At 46.1% G+C, this 23,225-nt stretch overlaps 1 protein-coding gene across 3 annotated transcripts; it reads right to left on the bottom strand.

The window, feature by feature from the left end:
• Positions 1 to 835: 835 nt before the first annotated feature.
• LRP3 (LDL receptor related protein 3) lies at positions 836 to 18,319 on the bottom strand. Of its 3 annotated transcripts, none has more exons than XM_079987958.1 (7): positions 17,914 to 18,319; positions 12,381 to 12,428; positions 10,374 to 10,512; positions 8,333 to 8,541; positions 4,765 to 5,851; positions 3,669 to 3,801; positions 836 to 1,997 (listed from the first exon to the last, which is right to left on the bottom strand). In XM_079987958.1, exons 1-7 carry the CDS (start codon positions 17,996 to 17,998, stop codon positions 1,179 to 1,181), a joined length of 2,520 nt encoding a protein of 839 aa, XP_079844084.1. In that variant the 5' UTR covers positions 17,999 to 18,319; the 3' UTR covers positions 836 to 1,178. The 3 variants fall into 3 exon arrangements, with proteins under 3 accessions (XP_079844084.1, XP_079844083.1, XP_079844085.1); XM_079987957.1 differs by lacking the exon at positions 17,914 to 18,319 and adding an exon at positions 17,675 to 17,840; XM_079987959.1 differs by lacking the exons at positions 8,333 to 8,541; positions 12,381 to 12,428; positions 17,914 to 18,319 and having other exon boundaries at positions 10,374 to 10,513.
• Between the last annotated feature and the right edge of the window lie 4,906 nt (positions 18,320 to 23,225).

The raw sequence follows: 23,225 nt of genomic DNA, 5'->3' as shown, positions 1-23,225 counted from the left end.
GAGCAAGCAAATGAGTGGATGTAGCTTTTTTGTTCTTGTTTCAAAAGGGGGTGGGGAGGTACGAAAAGAAAGGAATGTGATGCTCCCTGCCTTTGGTTTCCTGTTAAACGATTTACCCCGAGGCTCTGTAAATATAGCTTTAATTTAGACAAATATTCTAAATCGCCAATAATTGGATCTCTCCAGTTGAGCGGTCCGTCATAATTACTTGTGCCTGGTGCCTTGCTTTGCCTGCTGGATGAATCCCCTCCAGCATATGAATGAGAAGCTATAAGCTGACTTTTATCTCGGAAAGCAGAGAGGAAAGCGCCTTTCACAAACAGAAGGAACAAGCGGATTTAGGAAGCGTCAAATTGCAAAGGCAGATCTGCTGGGGCGGGTGTTGTGTGTTCACCCACCCACAGATCAAGGTCAGCTGGGGAAAACTGTAGCCAGGGGGGTCCCTATGGTAGGCAGATGCAGAGCTGCATATTTTCTTCTTCTCAGAGACACAGCGGCTTTCCAGAGTTACACCTGTGTGTCTGTGCAGAAACCCCCCTGGGTCAGTTTCTCCCTGGTAACCACACACAGATTGTGAAGCGAGGGCACCAGGGAGGCCTCCCAGCATATGTCATTATAAGCAGTGGAAGAAGCACAGCTGATACAGGCAGATGAATTTAACAGTTCCTTTCTCTAACCTGCCGGCACAGAACTTTCCCCCACCTGCCTTTCCCGTACCAGGAACATATTGCACCTGCCAGGTGTTTTGTGCATCTGACGATGGCTACAAAACACTTATGCCACACACACACACACACACACACACACACACACACACAAATGGAGGTGCCAAAACTGACAACTGGTATATTTTAATGACTGTAGCCTGCTAGTCAGAAATCTGTATGCAGATACCAAAGGAGATGGCAAGACAGTCCAAACTGCAAGCCCTTTCGGAAGAATATCTGTGTCTTGTATGTATAACACGTTATACAAGAAAATGCTTTTTTTTGTTTGTTTTGTTTTTAAAGAAGAAAAGTATGATCGTGTGAACAAACTCTCATCAGCTCCTGATACCACATTTGTCCTACTGAACCTTGCTGGAGATGTGCTGCAACAGAAGTGGTGATGTTGGTGGCGGGTGGCGAGCACCACAATTTAATGAATGGTGTCTTCTGAAAGAGCCCAGCAAAATCCGATTAGCAGACCAGTAAAGACTCGTCGTCGCTGGGGGTGACTTCTGAGAGAGGGGGAGAGGATTCGAGGATTGGCACTTCCATGGAATGGCAACAAGCTGGGCGAATGCCCAAAGGCTCTTCGCGATATGACTGGGGGCAACAACAGTGTCGGCCGTCCCCCTGAAGAGGGACATTCACGGGGCTGTCAGAGTATATCGACTCCCACTTTTTGAAGGGGAGCCGGCATGGCTCTTCGCTCAGCAAATTATTCCTGCTGGAGCTTCTGCACTCGGCAACAGTCCTGCTAGACGCCAAACCCCCACCCTGGTGCGTTTCTGCCACCCTCTCCAACAAAGGGTCTCTGAACGTTTTCCCTGAATCAGCCTTGTTGGTCTGTCTGATCTCACCGCTGGGAGGGTCTTCAGTACCCGAAGGCTTGTCGTGTCCGTCCTCTGGCTCTGAGAGAGCTGCTGTGCAAATGTTTGACAGAACGTCTGAGGGGGGCGATTCTGCAGCTTCTGTCTCTGAAGGCAAATGGCTGTTTTCAGATTCCAGGAGTCCCCGGTTTGGGCTGCAGCTCCCCGTTTCAACATTAGTTCCCTCGGGAGAAGCTGGGGGGCTCTGGGGGGCCGCGCCATCTGTGCGATTGATGATTCCATCCCCTAGCACTGTCTGGGAAGTGTGGGTGGGGTTCAGCAGCGGGATCTGAGCTCTCACCCGCGGCCGGTGGAAGAATCTGTTCCACAACCTGCCCAAGCGCCGGCGGGATGAGCTCCTCCTGGACGAATGGCGACGCATCTGCCTCCTCATGGCCGTTCGGATGTTCTGCAGGACGGAGGCCTATGAAGACAAATAGAGTGGGTTCTTTTTTTGCCTTCCTAGCTTTCATTCAAAGATAGTACACTAACATCCTCGCCAGTGTCAGAAGCCATCCTCAGAAAGGAAGCCAGAGGAACCTCTCAGCCCACGACACAGTAACCTCTCCCCAATCTCTTCTTTCCACTTGAACCTCCTGACCTCACAAATGCAGGGGATTATCGGGATTATCCAGCGCCAATGGTCACCTCTGTTTCAGCCTCCAGCAGTGCAAGAGGCTGATGCATGAAAAGCCCCCAAAAAGCCCAAACCAGAAACATAAAGCAGATCTCCCTGCTTGTGTAACTAAATACAGAGCTTCGGCCATAATAGGATCACGCTGTAGAGGCTGGATGCATTTGCCAGGGCTGGGGGAACCGCAAATACAAAACAAAATCCAATCACTGCCGGGGGGGGGGGGTGGAGGACTTGTGCATACAAGTATCCCCATGATTTTCTAGGTGAAAAGTGGCGAAAATGTCATAGCAAAAAGTGAATTTATTTTCTCTTTCCTCGCAAGGTTCTGGCAAATAAACACCAAATCTCTTTATTTTCAAAGCTCACCTTTGCCAAATCCATCTCACAAAGATAAACGTTTGGGTTTAGCAATACTACAGTACTTTAGGGTGGGGGTACCTGTGGCCCTGTTGAGTTCCAGCTCCCAACAGTCTCAGCCAGCATGCCTAATAGTCAGGGGTGGCAGGAGCTGCAGTCTCAAACAACATCTGGAGGGCCACAGATGTTCCCCATCCCTGCAGTACTTTAATGCATTAAAACTTTATTGACGTGTAATCAAACATTAAGGGCCAGGCTGCATGTTGCTTTAAAACACATCATTTGGCCTTGCACAGATCTCTTCCTCACTATAAACAACAGCCACTGGGTATCGTATAAAGATCAGGCCTGTGAGATGTGGGGGGGGGGCGCAATCATTCCCTTCTCTCAATTAAAATACCTGTCTGCAAAATACAGAATTAGTTGGCTGGCTGATGGTGGATTATTGCCTGGGTGTGTCATTTTGTAATCATGATGTCAACAATTTATTCAAATAACCAACAGGCACCTCAGTCATTCAGGTTCTCAATGTTGTGAGCAAGCTGCAGTTCTAATTGTGTTTTGATCGGACATGTCAGAGAAATGTCATCCAAAATAAAGCATCTGAAGAGCATTGAGAGGAACAGAATGAATCTCAATGCATTTAGACATGGGGGGAGTGTCATATTCATCCCTACTTTTCATATAAAAATGTTTGCAAAACATAATACAGTGGAACCTCGGTTTTAGAACATAATCCATTCCGGAAGACTGTTTGGCTTCCAAAATGTTCGAAAACAGAGGATCAATGGGCAGTCGGCAAAATCAATTGAAAAAAATGGAAAAACACACAGCGGAACTGGTTCGACTTCCGAGGCGCATTCAGAAACGGAAGCAATTACTTCTGGGTTTTTGGCATTCGGGTTCTGAATCAGTCGGCTTACGAGATGCCCAAAAACTGATGTTCTACTGTACTTTCCCTCAACAAATACAAAACTTTGTTTCTGTTGTGCGGAGCTCACTCTGAAGGAGTACCACAGAACGTGGAGTCTGTAACCTGAAGTGTATGTAACCTGAAGCGTATGTAACCCGAGGTACCACTGTATAGACAGAGTCATTTACTTGTGATGCGTTGTAAACAGGGAAGTCTTCCACGGGTGGGATCAGGCCCTGTGCGATCAGTTGCCCATAGGAAGGGGGAGCTTCACGCCTCACAAACTCTGCCTCAAGACGGGTCATCTGGGTTTCAAATGCCCTGGAATCGGGATGGGGAGGGAGGGAGAGAAGAGAAGAGAAAAGCTGGCTGGATTAGAATAGACTAGGTGGGCATCTTTTCTGAGACTGTCATGGCCCAAAGTAGAAGTGACAAAGGCTACCACCCACTCATGACTAAGGCTGCAACCGGAGGCTTTCTTGGCCTATGGACATGCGGTGCACTACCGCCATCAAACTGGAGCACCCACTGGGGCATCTGCACGGCTCCAACCTAGCCACCATCCCTTCTTGTCCCCTCCAGGTAAGCAGCATTAATGCCAATGCCAGGATGGCTCCCCAGTCCTGCACCGCCATACTACCAGTTTGACAGTATGAGACTTCTTGTGCTGTGCATGAAACATATCAGGGCTGGGTTCCGAAGCAATGTTCCTGGGCATAATCAACAAGCTCAAGCACTCTCTCTCTGCCTCTTGGCCGGCTGGCTGCAGAGAAGACCTCCCACCTGGTTTGCAATGTCCAAACTTGGAAACTGTGGTTTCAGGATACCCTGTGCCTCAAATCCAAAAGTCAGAGGGTCCTGTGGGTGCTCCCAATCTACCGCCAGGCATGAGAGAGGAATGGGGAGAGAGCTCAAGCTTCAGCATGGCTCATTCCTGTACCAGGAAACCCTATTTTCCCGTGAGGTCTGAAGAGGGGGAGGGACTGCTGCTCAGCGGGGAAGCACAGGTACTGGAAGCAAAAGGCCTTAGGCTTAATTCATAGTACCTGCAAGCAGGGTGATGCAACTCTCCTGTCTGAAACTCTGGGGAGCTGTTGCAGTTAATGTAAACAATAGTATTATGTTAGGGTCTTAACAGTCATACCACACGACCCCTTGTAAATTTACTTTCCAAGATTCAACTAGGTGTCTATGTTATCCTGCCCAGAAAGGAAATGAAAAGCCCTCCTAACAAAATGGGTTGAGGGGGGGAGGGAGGAAGGAAGCAAAGCTGATCTTTTTCACCTGTATTCCCTGGTCCTCAAGGAGTAGAGCTTGAAGGCGCAGCCCAAGGCGATCACCAGCAGCAGCCCGCAGACCAGGCTCCCAATGAGAGCTGCCGTGATGACCTTCCTGGGCACGATCACCAGGCAGTTGTGTTCATCGCTCCCATCCTGGCAATCCTCCTGCCCATCGCAGCGCCACGTCTCGAAGATGCACAGGTTGGTGCCACAGTGGAAGTTGCCCGGCTGGCATGTGAAGCAGTTCTTCTCGTCTGAGCCATCTGGGCAGTTCTTCTGGTTGTTGCAGCGGTCGAGCAGCGAGTAGCACAGCCCACTGTTCCCCTCGCACGGGTACTCATTCTTCTGGCAGGCTGGGCAGCTCTCCTCGTCCTTGCCGTTGGGGCAGTGCCACCAGCCGTCACAGCGCTGCCTGTCGGTGTAGCACCCCTCATCGTTGCCGCACGGGTGCTCCCAAGGGAGGCAGTAGCCCTTCACCTGGTAGGTGGCGTTGAACCCGTGCCCGGTGCTCTTGGACCAGGCATGGTATGATATGGTCAGCTGCCCCTTAGAGGACTCCAGGCTCACCGAGTGCCTGTTGTTGCGATAGGAAAGGGTCTGCATGAGCTTGTCACCTCTCTCCTCTAGCCCATCGTACACCTTCACGTAGTCATTGTAGCCGAGCTGCAGGTCAAGCTGCAGGAGAACGTGGCGGTTGTCCTGGGTGTCCACATGCCACGTGCAGAGGAGGTCCGCCTGGCTGTGGTCCGAGCGGAAGAAGTCGGGAGAGGCAAAAGACCCGTAAAAGTTCCCCAGCCTTTTGCCACATGAAAGGTCGGGGCAGTTCTCTTCGTCGGAACCATCGCTGCATTCTTTAACTGTATTGCATTTCAGCTCGTTGAACAAGCACTTGGTGGAATGGGCTACGCTGCACTGGAAGGTTCCTGAAGGGCAGATGCTGGACTGGGGCTCGGTTGGAGGAACAGTGCAATTTTTCTCGTCTGAGTTATCGCCACACTCATCCATGGAATTGCATTTCCAAGTGCCGGGAATGCATTTGCCATTCAGACAGCGGAATTCATCAGACTGGCAATTAGCCTGGCCCATTTTCCCTGTAAAGTGAGAGACAAGTGTTAGGAAACTTCTCCGGGCACTTCCGGCTCCACGCTGTGCCTGAAACATGAATCCAGCATGGAGGACAATCAAGATTTGGAAGCAGCAGCTCTTGAGGACTCTGAAATATTATTATGCCAACACAAGTATAAATCTCTCTTGCCAAGGACGAACTTCCCCACCAGCTGCACACAATCTCTCCCCCACAACTTACCTGGGTTTTCAGTAGCTCCACTGCAATGGCATGACTTCAGAAGGAGGAGATGCCCTTTCCAAAGGGATGGAAGGGGATTCCCTCTCCCTGTTTTTCCTCTCCATAGCAGTTTCATTGTCATGGAATGTCATCTGCCTGCCTGCCTGTGCACCTGCCTTTGTGTGGATTTGTGTACATGCACATGCGCACACCTGTGACTGGCAGTCTGTTGGCCACCTTGGCCACACCTACCTCTATCCCGATTCTGAAAAAAAAACTAACTACCACTAGCTATGATTTCCACCATCATTGGGGGGGGGGAGCAGCTGTAGTATGGAGGGAAGATTATTTCTTACCGACCTTTCTGCCCCAACCAGAAAGCCCCCAAATACCTGGGATTGGGGTGCTGTGAAAAGTTTTCAAGTAGGCTCCCCGTCCCAGTTAAGGTTCAAAGACAAAAGCCTGAGAGAACAGAAGACTATAGGCAAACAAAAAGGGGTAGCCTAGATGGGCAAAGCAGGTCAGGGAGAAGCTAAAGCTGTTTTACAAAGGCAAGAAGGGAGAGAGAGGAGGCCCTTTTTTCTTACAGGTGCAATGTGGAAGGAGGACAAATGACTCTCAAATTAGGGGAGCAAAAAAGAGCTGGGATTCGAAAGAAAAGATCTCAGATTTAAAGTGCCAGGAGTTCTAACTTCCCCTTGTAAAGGCAGAACTAGATCACTCTCTTTTTTTTTTTTAAATGATATTTATTAAGATTTTCCATAAAATCTTTTTCCCAATAACATCTTTTCAGGACTTCCCCTCCCCTCCCCCTCCTGTATTCCAATTCTTACAAATAAACAAAAAAGAATTTCAACAAGTTCTTATCCCAAATTTAAACTTATTATCATTGACTCAATTTTAAAAATATTTTCCCGTCCCCTAAAATCGACCTGTTCCCTTCCGCGAGTTCCCCCCTTTAATATGCAATACAGATTACAATAGAAGAAAAATAAAAAAATAATTTTACACCCTTTGGATTCCAAATTTCCCTCCCCCCTTTCCCGGTTGCGTTCCCAATAGAACTAGATCACTCTCTCTCCTTTCTTCTCTCCAATAAAGAGTGTGTATGAAGGGGGGAAAGAGTCTCTTGCCAAAAGCATGGCTGTTTCTGTAAAGAGACTCAGAGAAGTGCTTCTGAGTGCTGTGCAATTAAGGCAAATGAGAATCCTTCTTACAACTACAGGCTCTGGCTCATTTGCCACAGGGTATCTGTAGAGGGAGAATTTCTGAGGCTTCAGCTGCTTTCAAGAGCTCCCTTCCAGCATACAAATGCTAGAAGCCCAGAGCGATTGCTCCTAGCACTGGAAATCACAAGAGCCTTGTTGCCACTTAGGACAAGTCCCCCACGGAATGCCAAGAGAACATATCACGTCAGGGTTATTTTCAACAGGAGAGGCAGTTATGTGGAAGAGGGAGGAGGATCTGCAAAGCTTTTTTGGGTGGGGTGCCTTGTGCAGTGTAATCTTATTTCCCCCTCTTTTTGCTGTTGCAGAAAAATGGCTGGTGCCCCCATTGAGCCCTGCCCCTTTTGCTTCCTTGCCTGTACACACACTTTTCTTCCAGGTGGGGCTCTCCCTCCTGGTACTGGAGACAGCTGGTTGAAAAGCACAGAGAGCGAAAAAAACTCAGGCAGGGGGAGGACTCAGCCTCTGCCACTCGCAAGACTGGTTCTTTAAAATCACACTTGTACCTAAGTCTGTCACCAAGTCTGTCACCATTAGAAGCAGAGTGGGGGTTGTTTTATTTATTTGATCCCTATTTTGTGGTGAAATCAAAGCAGCGTACAATGGAAATATAAACTCCCAAGAAAATCAAAAACAAAAGAAAGAATAAAACAAACAGCAGTAAAGCTGCATCATGAAGCAGAATAATAAAAAAACACGTCAACAGGAGCATGTCCCAGGCTCAGCTGGAAAATGCCAGCTGGAATAAAACAAGCTCAAGAGCCAGTGCAAAAGCAGACAACCCTATTGGGTTCTGCCATCGTTCAGGCACCACCACGGAAAAGGCCCTCCTCCTGCCTACATCCAGAGCCAGTGTGGTACAGCGGAAAGTGTGTGAGGACTTGGGATACAAAGACCTGGGTTCAAGTCCTGACTTAGCTATAAATAGGTGGCATTTGGCCACACTTCAGTCTCAGTCTAACAGAGGATAAATAGTGATAAACCTCAGATAGAAATGTTGAAAATAAGATAAATGCAAAGCAATAATCAACATAGCCATTCAAACTAGAGAGAACTTTTACCTCGGATATACGAAAGGCGAAATCCCTGAGCCTGCCCTGAACTTGATGGATCAGAGTGGAAAAATATCCAGACGTGATCCCTGGCAGAGATGAAAGGAGGTGGGATGAAGGATCCACATGCTTTGTATTCTTCTCCCTTGGCAGGAGGACCGATCATCAGCCAGTCTGTTGAACACTTGGGAGAGTCCTCCAAATCAAAGTTCTTAAAACTGACAAGAGGAGGAAAATGGGAGAAGGGAGCACAGATGAAGGGAGACTGACTTATTTTTAGAGGAATGAAGGGAGACCACCATTTTAGAGGAATGCACTAAAGAAATGAAAGAGGGGAACATTCAAAAAATTACTGATTTCACTAAAACGTTCAATGAAGGTGTTACTTCAGAATGTCTTTGAAGGCAGGCTTTGAGACAGCATCTCATGAAAAGGAACAGCGAAAGTCAACATGACACTTTGCTGAGGGGGTCACCTCTGCCAGGTTGGAACACCAACTCTCCTCCTCCTAGTGGTGCAGCAATAAAACTGCTAGCACATTTACAAAAGTTGCCTTTAGGATGCAGGCCAGTCAATTAAAATGGCTCCCATCAATTAATCAACTAAAACTGTTCTTGATTAATCAGTCAATAACATCTTGATTAAAGCTTCCAGCGCTAAATCAAGCATTTGGAAATCAGCAAATGCTGGAAATCTAATTTGCCTCCCCTGCTAGCAAATACATTGGAAGTCCAGCGCAAATAATTATGGCTGCCAACAGCAAAGCAACCATAGCATCCAATTAAAACAAGAGAAGCCACGATTGTTTGTGACTTTCTCTAAATAAGGGCAGGCTGTGAACACAGCTGAAGCCTTAATTGGCTCATTAAAAACATTCTGCCCAACTCCTTAGAACAAGGAGGTGGGAAGTTAGAAAGCCTCGGTTGTATTTCCTCCTTAGTTGCTGGCATGATGCATTACCCAATGCCAGGCACAACAGAGCTGAACTGCAAGGCTTGGTGCATTTGTCCCTCTCCTGAAGGCCATAGGAACAGGTATCAAATGCAGGTCAGGCAATGTCTTTGCCTGCTAAAGACGGGCTAGGGCACAATTCATCAGGAAGTTCTGTCTGAAGGCTCTGATGGAATGAATAAGTTGGGCACATGGCACGATGCATTAGTATATAAAGCCCTCAACAACTTGGGGCCAGTTTACCTAAAAGACAAACTTACCCCACATGCCCACTCAACCACTTTGATCAGCGGAATTGGCACTACTACAGTTGCCGCATAATACTAGTTCCACATTTGTAAGAACTCAATCCTAGTGTGAACTTAGATCTTTAATGTGGAACTCCCTGCCTATTAATATCAAGCAGGAGGCTTCACTGGACTCTTTTCGGCCACTGCTAAAAACATCTCTGTTTAGGCAAGCCTACCCAGATTTTTTAGAAAGTTGTGAATTTAAACCTTAGATTTTAACTTTTGGTAGTTTTAAACTATTCTCTGGAGCACAAGCCTAAGCAGTGTGTATGGAGATCCTGGGCTGCCAAGATGACAATACACACCCTCCCTATACTTTTCTCAGTTTTATCTTTTTGTAACGCGCTTTGAGGTGTGTTTTCTTTACAGTTAAGAGGTGCACAAATGTTGTGAAAGAAGTTTGCGGCAGGGTGGAAAACCCATAGCTCAATGGAGGAGGACAATCTGTGCCTGCAGGCAGTCCCAGGTTCAATCCTGGCCACTCCAGCTAAGAGTCAGGTAGCAGGTTACATGGAAGAAGGCTGACAACTCTGGGAAGATGGACATGAGCATCAGAAGAGCTCTGTAGCTGGATCAGGACACAGGACGCAGTCTAGCATCCTGTTCCCACAGTGGCCAGCCAGATGCCCCAATGGGAAGAAGCCCATAAGCCGGAACTGAGCACAAGAACACTTCCTTACCTTTTTCACCACCACGGACAACGTAAAGAATAAAGTTCCTTTGGACCAAGCTTATGTTGGGCAACTGGTCTGGATCTGAGAATTTATTTCAGCAAAGGAAGACAATTAAAACATTTTCACTAGTAGTACCTAATAGTTATCACATCTCCTCGATCACCTTGAATGTACCAGCTGCAGTTGGTGGCCGGAGGATAGTGGAGTGGCCAGGAATGGCTGTAGATGACCCCACGCCGCTCAGTATGCTGTTCCAGTTTTCCACTGCAAGCTGCTGTCAAAAGCCACAATGAAATGTTAAATGTTAAACACATGTTTTTTGCCACAACAGCTTTCCCTGGTCTCTAAAAGTTATTGTCATAGATATTTCCATTACCCTTTCCTGCTCCTTCTGCTTTGTTAAACTATCTGGTCTTCTGGCTTAAATTCAGTTCAACGGGCATCTCCTGGGAGAACATCAATAGCCCTAAATGAGCCTGGCAAAAGGGATTTGATAAGGAATGCTGAACAGATCTGCCCAAAAGGAAAAAGGGAACAAACCAACCAACAACCACAGGAAATCCATGCCCAAAGCCAAGTAAATAATACATCATTTTGAAGACCTATTGTCCTGAAAATGCTTGGTTTTCCTCCTCTCACAAACAGGCACTTTCTTTTAAACTTCACAATTTCTATAAGTAGGTTTGAAAAGTGTTCTCAGAGAAAGCAAGGCTTGTGGATTGTTGCTTTTTGGATTTCAAGTATCTTTACAAAGAGAGTACGCTAAGTGGGGTTTTTGCTTTGAGCACACAGCTGCCGTTGCACGTTCCCACGATAATGGATCACAAGTTGCAGGAGCTGACAGGACCAAATGCAAATCCCTTGCTGCGGAGGGCTGAACCCCACCAGGAGCTCAACAAATCTCTAATTTTTGCTGCCTGCTTGGGGTTGCAAAACTTCAAAGTGAAAAGGGGTTGTCAAACAGCCATCACGCCGTGGCGCTTGGTTAGTGAGAACCAGCCTTCTTGCTGGGTGGATCTCAAGTTGTACTGAACTGTGCTATAGAATTTATAAAGTGAAGTTGTAGTCCATTCTTCAGTTAAAACTTACTAGCATGCTTTACATACAGCACAAACCCATTCATCTCTACACAGAAGTAGGCCTCAATTAGTTAAAGGGGTTTTACTGCCAGATAAGTTTGCAGAGCAGGAGTGAAGAAGAGGATCCATCCCATGGGCTCCCTTGCCCTTGGTTGGCCATTTCAATAGATGGGCAGGGCCGTCCATGTGAGAGCCACATCTTCACCTGTGTGGAGCAGTATGGGGGAAATGGCCTCATGGGACAAATTAGGATCCATGCTGGTCCTGCTTAGGCCTATGGGCCTGAGATCATCCACCACTGGTATAAAGGACTGCAGCCACAACTGCTGCTGCTGCTGCTGCTGCTTTCAACAGAACATAATCTCCAAAAAATAAAACAAGTCCTGCTGTACTAGAGAATTTGTCCATTCTGGAAGCTCATTTTTTATTGCCCTCCCATCCGCCCTTTCTAATTGCAGCAAATACATCTCCCCCACCATCTTATCCTCATAATAAACCTGTTATGAAATACATGAGGCTGAGAAAGAATGAATGGCGCAAGGCAAGGGGAGATTTGAAGCTGGGACGGTCCTGGTCCAGTGCTGCCTAATCACTACAGGTGTCTCTCCAATGCTGCCATATTTTTTTCCTACTCTCACATCCCCTCTTTCCTGCTCCTGCTAATACTCAAGCCAATAAATGCACAGAGTAAAGTGAGAGTGTTCATTTATCTACAATGAAAATAAGGTTTTGGGATAGTCTGGGCAACATTTACTGCATATAAATTGGTCCAGAATGACAGTAATTAATTTAGATGAATTTCTCTCCTTTACAGTGGCATAGAAACCAACATGATAAATGTGCCATTCACAATCTGGATTTGCTGCGTGAATTTTTTTGCTGCGTGGGAAAATCTGGACTAGTCTTTCAGCCTAAAGTATCTCTATAGTATCAGGGAGCATTTACATTGTTTTAAAATTATTCTTAAAAGACACCTTTTTCTCAAAATGATTCTTTACAGGAAGTGTTTTCTATCAGTAGGAAAATGAAGCTCAAATGCTAATAGAAAACAGAGGTATCTTACCTAATGAAGTGACAGCACTTTCAATTTTCCCAGACAAGAAGAGGTTGACTGTTTTCAAAACAGAAAAAAATATATTTTTTTAATTTGTTACAGATTACAGTGGAGGCAGTAAGTAATTAACAAAATTATAAATGGAAAAACACATTCAGAGAAGGTATGTTCTTCCAACAAGCACCAGGGTTAGCTTATAGCTCAGTCAGAGTCTTCATTTTCTTCACGATGCCTTGTGTGTATAATATTTAAGGTATGAGAGAACCTAATTGTTTTCTTTTTCTTTTATAGAACAGGAAAAATGGCACAGAAGCTGCTGCTGCTGCTGTTGTTATAAAATTAAATTTGTATACTGTTCTATACCCGCAGGTCTCAGGGCGGCTCACAGGATAAAATTGCAATATAAAAGCACAAAATATATAATCAAAATCAAAACCAAATAACCTCGCCCCCAGCTGCAATCCTAAGCACATATAGTAGGCAGCAAGCATCACTGGGCACAGTCAGATTTTCTTCTGAGCAAAAATACCTAAGATCATGCTGTGGATGTTTATAACATCTAGGGGATCAGCTGAACACGGGGAAAGTGTCACAGCTCAAGTGCTATGAGGCATGGGCTGGGTCATTTCTGCAGCAAACACACACAAGTAAGTAGCCATCTGGGGCACTGTTCTCTCAGCTGAACCCTCCACCTGTAATAGTGAGATACTAGTACTGATCTACTTTATAGAGCTATTGGAAAGTTCACTGGTATCACGTATGTGGAGTGCTCTGAACACTGAAAAAGAAAGTGTCACATAAATGCTGAGCGTTAGTGGTGAATATGAGCTATACCCAATGCTGGCCGTACTCAGAGTAGACCAACTGAAATGAACATAGGTCCATCAATATCAATGGGTCTACTTTCAGTAAAAATCATTCAGATACAACACCATCAATGCATTCTTTCTAGTCTCGGACCGAAGCAGCTGAAGTTAGAATGTCTTGTTCAACCCAAGAAAGACAACATCATCTGTGGTAGACAGCAGATCAGTATTACAGGAAGAGTTTGATGCTACTCATAGGCCATACAGCTACTCTCTGCCCTTGCACCTCCATCCAAAAGTTTCACATTTTGCAGGAACAGCCACAATTTATATCCACAACAGACTGACTGTAGACATCACATTGATGCAAATAACTGGGCTGTGGATTATCACTGAGGTATCGTTTTTTCTTCTTGTTACAAAATGTTCTGCTATCCCGGCCGCTGACCACTAGGGCAATGCAAGGACAGTAAATGTGGTTGGTGCTTTTTAAAATGATTGCTCCGTAGTATCAACAGTTGGGTTTTACAAGGGGGCATGGAGAGACAAGAAGGGACCCTGACAAATATCCTGTCCCATCTAACAAAAGAAATGGAGGCAGGGAGGGACTGAAGTTGTAGAATTGCCTGGAGACCAGGCAGAAAAGCAGATGAAGATGAAGGCAGCTTCACTTTACTGCTCCCTGCATCTTTATGAACAACCACCAGAATATTATTTTACTACACATTTAATGCAAGGGGTTAGCCTGAATAATTATTCCACTAGTTTCACAGCTTATGCTGATTTCTGGGGTCAATAAACCTCCGGGCCAGGAGGCCACTCCATGTGAGAGACCCACCTCATTCTTAGATACTGCTGTCTAATTAGATCTGCCATTCTTGCTCGGGCCTTCTCTTCTCCTGACACCTGGTTCATGGTGATTGATCATGTTTTGAAAGCAAGTCTTGCTTAGATTGAACAAACTATGATTAGAACGAACCAGGAAAGAGAAGCTACACATGAGAGGAGGAGGAAGAATGGAGACTTTGATGCCTGAACTGAGCAGGCTGACTTAATTTCAAATTTCCAATGGGAGGGAGGACGGGTGGGGGGGAGGATAACAGAAGTAGAACAGCACTCTGTGTTTCATGTAATAAAAATAAATCACAACTAAAACTCTAGGCAGAGCCCTTTTCAAAGGTGAGGTAGGGAAGAATAAAGACTAATCCCTAGAAGGAGGGAGTTCCACGACTGTGGAGCCTGCCACAGCAATTACTCTATCGCCCATCAACTTAAAAACATGTTAGTGGGATTCCCAGCTTGTGGGTGGACAGCCACCTGAACAGTCTTAAGGAGAAGGCCGCCCCCACTTCAAGATAGTTATGCCTATGTTGTTGGATTTTGGTTAGCAGACAGATGTCTCAGAAATCTCAATTTCTACTTTGAATAAAGGAAGTCAGCTTGCCAAGGACAGCAGTTATGAAGAAATATACAGAGGGGCCTCTTCCGTTTACGAAAACAGCTGTAATAGTGGAAATTCTTGATCTAATACCATGGAACAGGCAGGGTGTTTCACATCCTTTATTCCAAGGACTGACAGACCAGAGAATACTGTACATGCCCTTCGTTTTCAAAAAAGGAAATCCACATTATGGAACTCCACACACTAGTTAGTTCTGCCTTACACTTCTAAAGCTGTGAGCTGCATTATTCAAGGCAGCTTATAGCAATCAAACATCACAACACCAAAATAGAACAATCTCAGACAAAACATAACAGAGGATGGCATAGCAAGCAAAACAGTGTCTTCAGGAAAAAAACCAAAACAAAACATGATTTGCCTGGCAAGGCAAAAAGCTTGCCAGAATATTTTTTTTAAAAAAAGTATTTACCAGCTGGTAGAAGACAATGGGGGGGCCCAAGCACCTGAGTTCCATGGAGCAAGATGCTCATTATTGGTGCAGCCCCCAAGAAGGCCCCATCTCTTGTCTCAACAAACTACACTTTCATCATAGGTGAGACACAAAGAAAAACCTCTCTCCACTTGATCATAATGAATGGGCAGGCTGGCACAGGAGGTAGTGGTCCCTCAGGTACCCTGGGTCCAAGCCATTTAGGTCTTCACCTTCAAGTGTCATCACCAAGATGCTGAATTGTGCCTGGAAACAAACTGAAGACTAAAACACAACTGGTGTAATATGGTCCCACTGACTGACCCCTTTGCTGAGCATTCTGGACAACCTGATGTTTCCAAATACACTTCAAATGTTGCTCTATGTAGAGCACAAATAATCCAATCTAGATATGACTAAGGTGTGTGCTACTCTGGCCAGGTCTCACGTTGCAATAGTCAGGATTTTCAGTCTTCTGCTTATGCTAGTGCTTCCCTCTAGCAAACCATGTCAGTCAGCAGGCTGATTGCATATCCCAGGCATCAGGCTCCTTTCAAAAGGCTTTTTAAATTCAGCCCATCTTCTTTCAGGTATCAGCTCTTTGTTAACTTTTCTAGCTCTTCTACCTCACCCCAAATCTCAGCACTGCTGGGGGGGGGAAGGTGGTATTTAGTCCTCTTTTACCAAAAGAAAAGCAGGAGGCATAAAATGATTAGGTGAGTCTAATTACCCAGGAGTAAGATTTATCAATTTATTTCTTCCTATTGCTTCTTTATCTTGGAGGAATAAGAGGATGAAATAAGAGTTGGGAACTTGCTACTTGAATGCCTTTGCTTAAAGACAAGGGGGTCGTGCAAAACTGGTATCAGAGGCTGCTCATACACTCTTTCTGCATTTAGCGAGTTAAAACCTGCTGCGAAAGTGAAAAGGGAAAGATTGCTGTAGACAGGAAGGAAAACGAGAGGCTGAACACAGGGAAAGCAGCAACAAATCAAATTTTTCATCCTGACAATACTGAACAACTATGATCTGGATGAGAATGCTCACTGGCTAAATGCCACCTATTCCATCTTGCATGGATGAGGAGCTCCTTGCCAAATGCAGGGACCAGCATAAGGATGCATCCATACCAAATCTGGTCAAATGTTCAGAGCCGTGTCGAAGCAATAATATCTGTCAACACAGTGGCTTCTCGTAAAGAACAGCAGAGAAAATATGCTCTGTACAGAAACTCTGCATGTGGCAAGCTGTGCCCATTAAGAGTCACAGTTCAAATGTACAGCACTGCAGAGTTCAGACACATTCAAGAGCCCAGGGGCACAAGAAGAGCAGGGTTTGTACAGTTTCTCATAAGCATGGGAGCCAGAAATCTTATTTTTAGGTTCTTGCATCTACCACCAAATTTTGTTTGTGAAAAATGGCATGACTTTCTGTCAAGCAGATTGTTCAATTTCCTTGCCCCCCTCCCCAGTGAAAAAAAAATCACATTCTAAACCACAGTTGATGTGTCTAATTAAAAGTAAGTCTCATTGAGTTCAAAGGGGCTAACTCCCAGTTACCGGGCATAAGACTGCAGCTACATTATAGTTGCATTATGCCTTCTGATGCCTTTATAAAGAACTCCCTCCTGTAAACTAGTAAACCATTTCTATCCTGAAATCATTTCCCATAAATATGAAAAACAAGTATTGCTCCTATGTGTCATTAGTCTGTGCAAATGATCTTGGTGTTTATGCAAAAAAAACGCTCACAACCATAGCAGGAATCTTCCTCTCCTCTCCTCCCACCCTCTCAACACAGGGGTGGAATCCATTAACATGTTAACAGCAACAAATCAAAGAAGGCTGTCAGAACAAACTGCACTAACTTGTTTGTAAAATGGAAGTGAGCCACCAACACCACTCCGGGCTTGCCTTTCTGACTACTGTACAGGCTAGCAACTTTGCAAAAAAACCGAAAAGAAAAAAGAAAACCTTGCTGCCTCTAGCTACAGCGACAAAGACAGGGAAAATGATCCTCAAGAACCACTGGGTCCAACCAATTTATGTCCTTAATGCAACCACAGGCCACGGTTCTACCGAGCATTTCCATGCAGAGCATAACCTGAGTGCAGGGAGAGAAAAAGTGCACTCCCATGAGCAAACAGAGCTGATGTCACTTCATTCTGCAGTGCCCTCGCATGAAGGAAAACTCCCAAGTCGGGGCTGGGGCCCTACATGCCAGTATGTGTGTGTCCCGGCTGGGCATACGTATATACTTTCGAGCAAGTTGGATCAAACGGCCTGCACCCCAACACATGTGCTGCCAGGTGTGTAAGAGAGCAGCTTCGCGGTCAGTTCTTGCCTGCGGATCGCCCTCTCTTACAGAGCCTCTCCCGCTGCCACCAGCGGGCATCCTTGTGGGGAGGGGGGGGGTGCACCGTGCATCGGATGCACAGGCCACAACTCGGCACCTGGCTTTGCCTGCAGAAGGCCCCCCGGTTCAGTCCCCGCCGGCAGCACCTCCAGGGACGGGGGGCTGGTAGGAATGGCCTTTTGCTGCTGCTGCAGCCCGTCGGTGCAGGAGACAGGGAGCTAGATGGGTGAGGGAAATCAGCCAGAGGTAGGGTGGGCTGGGGGTCTCCCACCTGCTTGCTCCAGGTGGCGACGGGCCAGGAGGATGCTCCGCTCTCTCCGGCCACACCAGCGGAGGAGCATCTCCGCCGGGCCTCTGGCGCCCTGGTCCCTCACCTGGCCGCCCCTCAGCAGAAACAGAGCCAACGGCACCTTCTCCCGCATCCCACCTGGAGCCACAATAACAGCAGCAGCGACGGCGCTTCCTTTCCTCCCCGCCGTAACGGCTCCGTCCCGCCCGGCCCGGACTCACCCAGGCAAAGGGCAGCCAGCGGCCCCAGCGCGCCGGGCGCCCGGAGCTCCACGGACGACGAGGAGGAGGAGGGCGCCGCGTCCATGGCGGCGGGTCTCTTCGCCCGGGGAGGTGCGCTGAGCCCCCGGCCGCCGCCGCCGCTTCGCCCCCTCACAGCGCCGCCGCCGCCGCCGAGCTCGGGGAGGAGGATGAGGCGGCGTTTGCCCCGAGCGACGGCGGCGGAAGCGGCGGGGGCTGCGAGGGAGCATCCCGCCGTCGCCTCTCCATGACCTCCTCGCTTGGGCAGCGCGTCCCGCGGCGGCTGCGAGGAAGCGGGCAGGAGGAGGAGGAGAGGACGCCGCCGCCGTTTCCGAGGCCCAGCCCCGCGTGACGCGCCGACTCTGAGGGGCAGGCGGAGGGCAGGGCCGCCCTGGGCGGGAAGGAAGGGGGAGCGCAGCGGAGCGCCAGGCCTGGCAGGGCCGCCTCCTCCTCCTCCGCCGCCGCCGCCTTCTTCCCCCAGCAACCGCCGCCTGTGAGGGGAAGGGCCGGGAGGGATGAAGACCCCCAGCGCTTGCTCTTGTTTTAAATTCGGGGCTCACTCGAGGGCTTGCGGGGTCATGTTTTTAGTATTAAAAAGAGAGAGAGAGAAGTTGCCTCTGAGCATGGACAACGTCCAGCCTCGCTTCGTGAGGGTCACATCCAGTCCTCCTCGTTGCATTGCTTTGGGAAAGGGGCTCCCTGACTGACCCCCATGTGGCAAGAAAAGTGAATTCTTTGGGCTCCTCGCATCCCTAATATAACTTGGCTTCGTTTTTAATACTGTGACGTCATTACTTCAAAGTACGGGTTGTGGTGCGTTTCTCTTTTTTTTAATAGCTCAATAAATCACTCCACTGAAATCTACCCATTTCCTACTCTAACCAGCCAAATCTCTATAAAGATTTTATAGCCCCATGATGGTAAACATGTAGCTGATTGGGTTTTTGAACAGTCGTTTTAAATTATGATCCATAGCAGCGGGGAAAGCTACAAATTCGCAGTAAAAGATAGGTTATTTAGCTTTAGTTTCCCCTTTCTGCTTTCAAAAACAATATTTTCTTTAAGAGAAATTGTTCACCGTGCACTGAAGCTCACTTAAAAACACCACTGAAGTATTGTGATCGTTCGTATATTGATTTTAGCTGGATCAATTCATGCTGCTGAATTATGTATGAGGCAAAAACATTTATGACCTGATAATTTCTCACACTGTCGTCTGTTGTGGTTCATGTGAGGTCGGCTGCCAAGAACGTAAGAACATTAAGGTTGCCTGGCTGGAACAAACCAAGATCTCTCTGATCCAGCATCCCATTTCCAAATAACCAGAGAGGCACCTCTGGAGATGAAGATGATGCCCTTCTCTTGGCTCTTTGCCATGGCTTGTGGCGCTGCTAAGACTTGGGACTTAAGATAGTGGAGAGAGCATAAAATAATGCAAGAGCCCTGTTGGATCAGGCCAAAAGGGGCACATCAAGTCCAGCATCCTGTTCTCACAGTAACGGTCCAGATACCCAAAAGGGGAACCCGCAAGCAGGACCTGAGTTCAATAGCAGCAACTCTCCTTACCTGTGATTCCCAGCAACTGTCATTCAGAAGCATTTACTGCCAATGCCTCCACAATAGAGGCAGAATGCAGCCAATGTGGCTAGTAGCCATTGATAGCCTTAACCTCCATGACTTTGGTGACCATCACTACATCTTGTGGGAGAGAAATCCACAATTTAGCTAGGAGCTGTCCTGAAACTTCCAACATTCATTGTCTGGCCCTCAGTTCCTATATTATGAGAGAGGAAGGAAAGCTTCTCTCTGTCCACATTCTTTGCACCTTGCATAATTTTATATACTTCTGTCATATACCCTATTATTCTCCTTTTCTCTAAACTAAAAAGCCCCAAATGTGAGAACTATTCTCCTTAGTAGGCAAGTTGCAGCTAATCCTTAATAATTTGGGATGCCCTTTTCCAGCTCTGCAGTATTAGCTGGGAACAACTGGAATGTGTAGGGCAGGCATGTCCAAAGTCTGCTTTGGGGGCCAATCCAGCCCGCTAGTCGGTTTAAAAACCCCCAACTTCAATCATAAAAAAGAGTTAACAACTTTGGTTGGCCCTCATGGCCCTTCACTTCATCAAATCTGGCCCTCTTTGAAAGAAGTTTGGACACCACTGGTGTAGGGAAAGACTGGTGCACATTGAAAGTGCATTTTACTCCCCTTTGCTCTGGGAACGAACTCTTGCTTCTGTGCACTAAGCCATTGTTTTGTCTCAGTGCTGTGTGTAAATTAGGCCACTGTAGAATAATTACATTTTTCAAGGCTCACTTTAAACAAATGAAACATTACCCATTTTGGCTTTTAAATCAGTAGAGGACAGGCTGTTGCAAAGTAAACACAAATACAGCACCCAGGCATAAATTGTGAAAACGACTTCAACGACATGTAAAACTGAAGTTTCGCAAAATGATTCTTTGGTAGGAGAGCAGATTTTGCAACAAGCATGTCCTTCTTTTGAGCTAGGAAATGCTGGAGGCTATGGACTTGTTTTTATATGCCAAACCCATTGTATACCAATGATTCCTGAGATGCAGACTTAGTAATTATCCATCAAGAAGAGAAATTGTGTCAAAGTTTGCAGAAGTCCTAAGACTGTGATTGCACTTAAAAAAAAACAACCCTCATAAATCCCAGGGAAATGAATTCAATAAAAGGTGTAAACTAGGATTAACGAAAAAGAAATATAGTGGAATTTGAAGGGGAGGATCTAATGACACTGTGGAGTCAGACAAGCAATATGTGCCTGCGCATGATAAGGATCAGCCTTAAATTACTGCTGTAATCCCTAATTCCTTTTGCCTCAGTACCGTTCTATTTCGCTTTCTTTTACTGCATGTGTTGCAGAAATTGTGCTCATGAGGGTTTGCACATAAATTATAAAAAAAAACTGGCAACAAAAATATGAGAACACATTTTGAGCAATGCTTTCAAGAAGTCTAACATTCCCACCAGCAATGAGAAAAGTATTCTGCGTACTTTCTGACTTGGCTTTATGTTTTTAACATACAGTGGAATAATATGAATTGTGGAGCTATGAGTGCCTCCCTTATGTGACCCCCTGTCTTTAATGCTCACATTCCATATCCTGTTTTCCAGTAGAATTGAAGCTGCTTTGGGGAGAAATGCATCAAATACAGTATTTGATAAGAAACTATGGGATCTATGTGAATTGTGGCTAACACTGTAACACTAACACTTCAAAAACTAGTGAATATGGAGTTAGTGGTTATGTGAACATACCCTTAGGAGGAAGTATCAGACAAGCAGGTGGGGGGCTGGCTGAGGGCAGCCTGAAGTTGGTGGGGCAGTGCCCCATCTACCTTATTGGGCCAGCTGGCCCTCATTGAGGGTTTATACAAAGAGAGGATGGGGTGATTATTCTAGTGGTGACTGGTCTGCTGGTGGTTTTCCACTTCCCATGATAAGACTCTGAAAGCTGTAGGTTGCTCTGCCACCCACTAGCCCAGAAATTCACAGCAGTAGTACCTTAAAGTTGGAGCCTCCTTGGGTGATGCTTTCCTTACATGCAGAGTGGATGCTTACAGCAGGCTCCCTGACAAATTGTGAATATATGATAATGAGCTGTTAGTAACAGCATCTTGTTCCTGCACTATGAACAACTGCGGTGGGTTCCTTTGCATACAACAGCTACACCACCACCATCAATTGTGAAATAAATCAGGGTTAAATGTTGCCATTAACGACTTCATTTCTCTCTAATGCTTTAATTATCCGTGCATGGTACAAGTGACAGGAAGAACATTGTGGTAATTCACACTTAGCAGTTTCAACAAGGGTGGCTTGTTTTGAGTAAAAGTAAAGAAACAAACAATGGATGGTAGGTTGGTAAATAGCATGTCAGTGATTCAGTGCTACCACTAATGTTTGGGCCAAAGGTCTCTTATTCTGTGTTTTGTCCTAAAGAATTGGTCTTCAGAAGATAATGTCACGTGTGCTTTTTATTTGAAAGCGCAGGAGTTTAGCCAAAGTCCCCACAACAGGCAACAGTGCCTCTGAATTGACACTTGATCTTGCACTTAGCGGTTTATCATTCCAACCCATCCAGACTGCAAGAGGCAACTCCTAAATCTGCAAGACTGTTCCTTCTCATGAACTATTCTGGTTATTCCACTGCAGGGTTTATTTTATACAAGGGCTCATTGGCCTTTGTTTTCAGTGCTTTTAAGGTTTGACTCTGGAAGATATTAAGTAAAAATAAGTGAAAGCCCTCTTGAGCTGGTACAGAGGGCATTGTACAGAGGGTTGTATCCAAAGCTATTCATACTCATGGTAAATCCACTTGAATTAATGGACATGACAAACACAAGTCCATTAATTTCAGTGGGGCTAATCTGAGCATAATTTAGCTGCATACAATGCAGAGTCTCCATAGAGCAGGAATCAAGGAGACGAGCTACTCGATCAGATGGTGTTGTTTCTAGACAGGCTAGTGGAGACTGAGCCCCACAATCCCTTTCGCTAGAAATTAAGCAACGTCCCACCACCTAGCCAAGCATTTTATATTGTGGCAGGCCTGCTTTATATTAGCAATTACTTTAGAGCAATTGCTTAGAAAAAAAATCATTTCTCCCTTGAAAGGTTTCAGTAGCCTTCGCTAATTGTTACCAAGGCAGCACAAATCAATCTTGTTAAACTCCTTGTATAAAGTGCATATTGTTAAGATTATCAATATATATTTGCAGGCCCGTTTAGATTTCCCAGCTCCCCAAGATCACAGTTGGATAACCATGATGGGCTGCATATACACCATACATTTAAAGCACATGCCCATCAAAAAAAGAATCCGGGAACAATAGTTTACCCACTCACAGAGCTACAATTTCCCTCCCCCTTAACAAACTACAATTCTAATGATTCTTTTCTGGGGGTAGGGAGTGAAATGTGCTTTGAATGTATGTTGTGTACACAACCATCTTTTACTGCAGAGCATGTTGAGTTACTTGACATCTCAAACCTAAAAATTTACTTGGAAGAAAGAGAAGAACTACACATTACTGGTGGCTGCTGCCCAAGGCCTTGAAATAATAAAACAAATACCTCCAAAGCTACAATAAAGCATCAGAAGACAGAGTCCAGTAAAAATCAACCAATCAATCTAAAATTCAGAACAGATATAATGTTGCGAGATTGGACAGGAAAGCATTAATTCAGACAGAAGTACTTTAAGCCCACCATCTACATGCATTTAACATGTGCGCATAGCAAAAAAATTTTAAAAAGAAAA

This window comes from Podarcis cretensis (genome assembly GCF_951804945.1).
Source record: "Podarcis cretensis genome assembly, chromosome: 8".
NCBI lineage: Eukaryota > Metazoa > Chordata > Lepidosauria > Squamata > Lacertidae > Podarcis > Podarcis cretensis.
This window is presented reverse-complemented; position numbering and strand designations above follow the sequence as displayed.